A 4,933-nucleotide genomic window follows, 5' to 3' on the forward strand; every position below is an offset into this window, starting at 1 on the left:
AGTGATCATCTGGTATAGTTGATGGTATAGTAGTTGAAGTAGTTGGTAGTGAATTGCTGCCATGTGAAGATTATGCATGATGGTCCCGGAAATCTGTAAAATCTGATGATAAAATGTTGTCTTTGAAAAAATCTTGACTCAGATAATCACAAAAAGGCAGTTCATTTAGTAAACATGATCTGCAAATATATGGAACATGTGTAAAATTGTGTTGTAAAATTGAACGGTGTACACTAGAATTATCACAATCAGCACATTTCATGTGAGATTTTGTATAGCACATAGCGCATATCATAGATATGCTTGTAGCAATAACACCTTTGCTGCATACAGAACATGGAAATTTAAGATTTCTTGATTTCTTGACTGGCATTGAATTTGTAACTGAATACTGGTGGCCCTGGATTTTGATGTATATTTCCACTTCTAATTAAAAAGCACATAATTATAGTTCTTGTATTTGGCCGTAGAAAATATTTATCTAGTACTTTTAAGCGTCTTTCATCGGTTACGAAATGACTCGATGATAAAATAACGTCTGGGGGCGAAAGGTACGAGATAAATGAAGTCAAAATAATTTCTTCTGATGTCTCTTCTTGTATACCAGTAATAATGGGCATACTTCCTGTCTTACAATTGAATGATTGGCACTGTTGATTCAAATAAATGTATTGGTTAAAAGTGTGTAAAATCAAAATAAAAACAAACTTCCAAAAACCGCCATGTTTTACGTGCTACACTTGCTGTGCTTAAAAAACCCCTTCGTGTACTTACGTGTCCTGTACCAGTGGGCACTGAACGAAGAATTATTTATGTTTGTCTGTAATTCTGCTTCTTTTATGAATATTTATCCGCCATCTTTTTGAGATATAAATTAAGATAACAATTTATTTTTGCACAATGTACAACCATGGTAATATAACAGTATATAGTGAAACAAAGATGACACAACAGAAGCACAAACACCCTGGCACGGTAGGCATGCATACAAACTCCAGAGCTAAAGAAAAACTGAACTTGTTTAAATTAAACATAGTGATCCGCATTCCCCAATTTAAGAATCTCTTAAGAGGTTTTTTGACATGACCTGACTCGGAATAATTTTCTGAAAATAATGTTTCATTTGATTTAGGTCTAGACTATTAGCTTGTGTGCAAAATTTCTGTTCATCCGCTAACTCCGTTTTCCCAGAATGCTTATTCTTATTGTGAAAATTAACCCAAATCAAATACGATTTTCAATTTATTTCTGAACATATGTTTTCATAATCGTTTGAATATCATTTGGCTTAAGCAAAATTGTTGAACCGTATTATTTGGCAGGGCTTTGTGTTAGTTGCCTTTCGACGTTATAACAGAGGAGATTTTAGGGTTGTCTTCCGTCCAGAAACTTTGCCTGTTTAAAAATCTATAACCCATGATAAAATAAGTACTATGAAAATCAAGAAAGTGAACTTTGTAAATACGAGATAATGAAATAAAAATATGTATCATATTTACTCCTTCAAAGTGTTTAATGGTAACTGAAAAAGTAAAACATGACGTTTTGCCCACTGAATATGTGCATGTCCAGAACAGTAATGAATACTGAACAGAATGACAGTTTTCTTGATGTTATTATTTTTTTCTTTTTTTATCAGGCAAGATTTATGGATTGAAGGGAAAGGGCATACCTTTTCCCATATATATTTGCCGAAATTTACGATGAAATAAGTATTTGCTAATTTTGTTATTATTCCTTAATTAAAGAAAATCAACAACAAAACAGACGCGTTGACTTTGTTAGTTACACTGTCTATGTGCAGGTAATGATTATAAATTAACTGTATTTTTGTGACTGTCTGACTTTGAAAATAAACTACAATTTGTTAACAACATATCACCATATTATGATGAGCATCTTAAACTTTTATACATATATACCTCCACAAGATATGATAAGGTTCTAGATTTCATGACTCCTAAAAAATTTAAGCTATGACTGTGTAATCATACATGCATATTCTGAACTAAAATATTTGTTCTATACGATAATTCCAGTAACGCTCTAATTATCTATGTAAAGTAAGCTCTTTTCATGTTTTATGTATATATTTCCAGGTCTGGAAGATTATTTAAAATGGTTTTATTCAAGGTCAGAAAGGTTTTACAATTTCTGCCACCATTTAGAGAGATTCGAAAATTTAATTTTACAAGTCGGACCGAGGTTTGGAAAGTTAGATATCCAACGCAAAGAAGTCACAGTCATGAATCAATATGTGGCACTTACTGAAATCATGCAGACGCCCAACTACCTACCCGAGTCTTTGAAGCCAATTCTTATCTTGACAAAGGACACAACAGCATCAGCACATTTCATAGTTAGCTTTTGGTTAAATATTGTCGAAAGAAAAACTTACGACACCGATTTGGAAACTCTAGATGGAGTTTTCTTGTTAAAGGTAGAAGATTCTGATGATGTTACTGATTTGAATATAATGATGAAGGAAAGATTCAAAATGAAAAAGTCTTATTACTCTCAAAGAAAACTCATTATCTTTGAATGTATCCACACAGATATTTTCAAATTGAAAAAAATCTATAATTTGGCCTGTTCTTGCGAGTTTATATCATGCAATTTTATCATTATCACAAAGATCGAAAAGCAGATTGTACTTGATTTAAAATTACATGTGGAGTGTTTTTTCATTGCTGATAAAATTGAAGCATTGCGTGTATTTAGTATACGCCAGAAGGTATGGATAGATGGACAGAAGTTAAGCAAAAGCATCGATCAAATAGTATCAAAGAGGAATTGTATTTTATGGCAGAAAGACACAATAACAAAAATTTGTTTTGAGAATATTCACCCTCTAAATGACAATGCAACGATATGCGTTCCAAAAGATATAAAGAGCATAGAAATCACCAGATGCTGTCACAACATTCGGATAATGCACTTTGCATATCATTTAGATATATTACAGCTTGGAATTGCTGAAAAGACTTTTCAGGGAAACACTCTTACTTCAACGTTGACAACTGTCGTCGTAAATTTTGAATTAACAGATCACATCTTTAACAGAGATGTATATGAGTCATTTGCTTTTGGCATTTCTAAAGCAACTCATATTAAATCGTTACACTTGTGTAACATGAAATTTGGGAGGAAATGTATTACTGTTGAACTTCAAGAAAAAAGTATTGAAAAGGTACGGCATTCTATAGAGTCAAAGGAGGACTATTGCCGTTTTGGAGCTTGCATTTTAGGTCCGCATCTAGGGAATATTTCGTTTGACAAAGAAGATGTTAGAGCTGAGGAAAGAAATTCATTTGTGCAACAAATAATGTTAGATTTGATATGCTATGAACTTGTGAAAACAAACAGCTCTGTATCAGAATGTTATCCTTCAGAAATGAAAGATGGTGCGATTAAACTGATTTGCTTCGTAAACGATGAAGTTCGGATAGATTTCTTTAAAGGATTCCCTCTTTTAAAAAGAGATTGCAACTACATCAGTAAAGAATCGCTGTTAGCAGAAAATTCATGTGACAGAGAGGACAATGCCTTTGTAAAAGCAACAGAAGAAGAATTTGTTGATATAAATGAAACGCTTTCATTCCATGCAGAAGCTCTTATGACATCTCATAGAAATTTGGAAGCTGTAAAAGTTAGTTTTGTCCAGCCTAAGGAAGTTAAACTAGCACATTCTAAATTATGCATAGTCTTATATTGTAGGGTTAAAGGGCATAAACCATATGGCGATCCTTCTTTCCCTCAGAGCCTTAATCATCCGTTTAAGTGCAAAACGTTTAGAACTGATGTTCGGGAAGGTTATTTCTCAACATGCCCTGGTCATATTGGCCGCAGTACTGACTTCAACAAGACATTAGCGTTAGGTTGTAGCATTGGAGAAACTGATGGAAATCTTGCTGCGACTTTAGGGCCATTCGTAAATATAAGAGAAACAAACGAAACCTGTTTTCTGACAGTTCGACATGTATTTGCTCCTACTTCACGTACAGATAACAGTCTTACCGGAGTAAAAGTCGTTCAACCGGCTGACGTTCATTTAACACCCGGTGCAGTTGTCCTGCCTAATCGACAATGTGGAGAGGTTATAGCAAGTCAGAAAGGGGAGCAGATCGATGCTAGTATAGTTAAGATATCTCCTGAAAGATTACCTACAAGTGGTCAGTTTATACAATTGACCAACGAAGATTTAAATTTTGCAGGTAATTCTGAGTAAATTTCACAAATTATTTAATGAACACCATGATTTAGTTTCTTTACGCCAAAAAGGAACATCCTCTTGCATTACTGTACGAGAAATAAGATGTACGAAAAAAGATACCGTTAAAATAATGGCACAAAAATAGAATGAAATCAATGTTTTATTAAGTTGTGTTCAAATATTCTTGAAATGTTAAAAATTGTTATTGTTGTTTACCCAACTATTTTCAACTATGATTTTTTACTAACCTTAGGATTAACGGAGGAACCAACATACAATGACGCTGAGTTTATGGATGCAAAAACTTTAACAGTCAAAGATCAAGCCACGCGAAGAATCATCAAGATCGGCTCTACAACTTCTCTTACGAAAGGAACTCTGTCAACAACAGATGGGTGTGTCAGGGAAACATTGGAGTATTCCACAATAGAAACATTATACAATGGGACTAAGGAAACACTTCAAATAACCAGTCAGTTAATGGTGGATTCTTATTACAAAAAGGTATTTTGCCAAGCTGGAGACTCTGGCTCTGCTGTGTTTTTGGTTGATGATGATAATCATTTACATTGTATTGGAATGCTTATTGGTGTCATATGTAGTGATCTCACAGCAATTGTCACACCTATTGATAATATTCTGAAGATTTTGAGCCATAGGCTTGGTAAAACACTAGAGTTGAAAAAGTTCAGAGAAACAGATGAAATGGATGAATCTTAA

General features: G+C 33.7%; 1 protein-coding gene across 1 annotated transcript; it reads left to right on the forward strand.

Moving 5' to 3' along the window:
* The first annotated feature begins 900 nt into the window (after positions 1–900).
* LOC132739625 (uncharacterized) lies at positions 901–4,933 on the forward strand. The gene is made up of 3 exons (XM_060727378.1): positions 901–913; positions 2,100–4,214; positions 4,467–4,933. The coding sequence occupies exons 1-3, from the start codon at positions 901–903 to the stop codon at positions 4,931–4,933; spliced, it is 2,595 nt and encodes an 864-aa protein (XP_060583361.1).

Source organism: Ruditapes philippinarum, unplaced genomic scaffold (assembly GCF_026571515.1).
Source record: "Ruditapes philippinarum isolate M1 unplaced genomic scaffold, ASM2657151v2 ctg1661_1_1_1_1, whole genome shotgun sequence".
Lineage (NCBI taxonomy): Eukaryota > Metazoa > Mollusca > Bivalvia > Venerida > Veneridae > Ruditapes > Ruditapes philippinarum.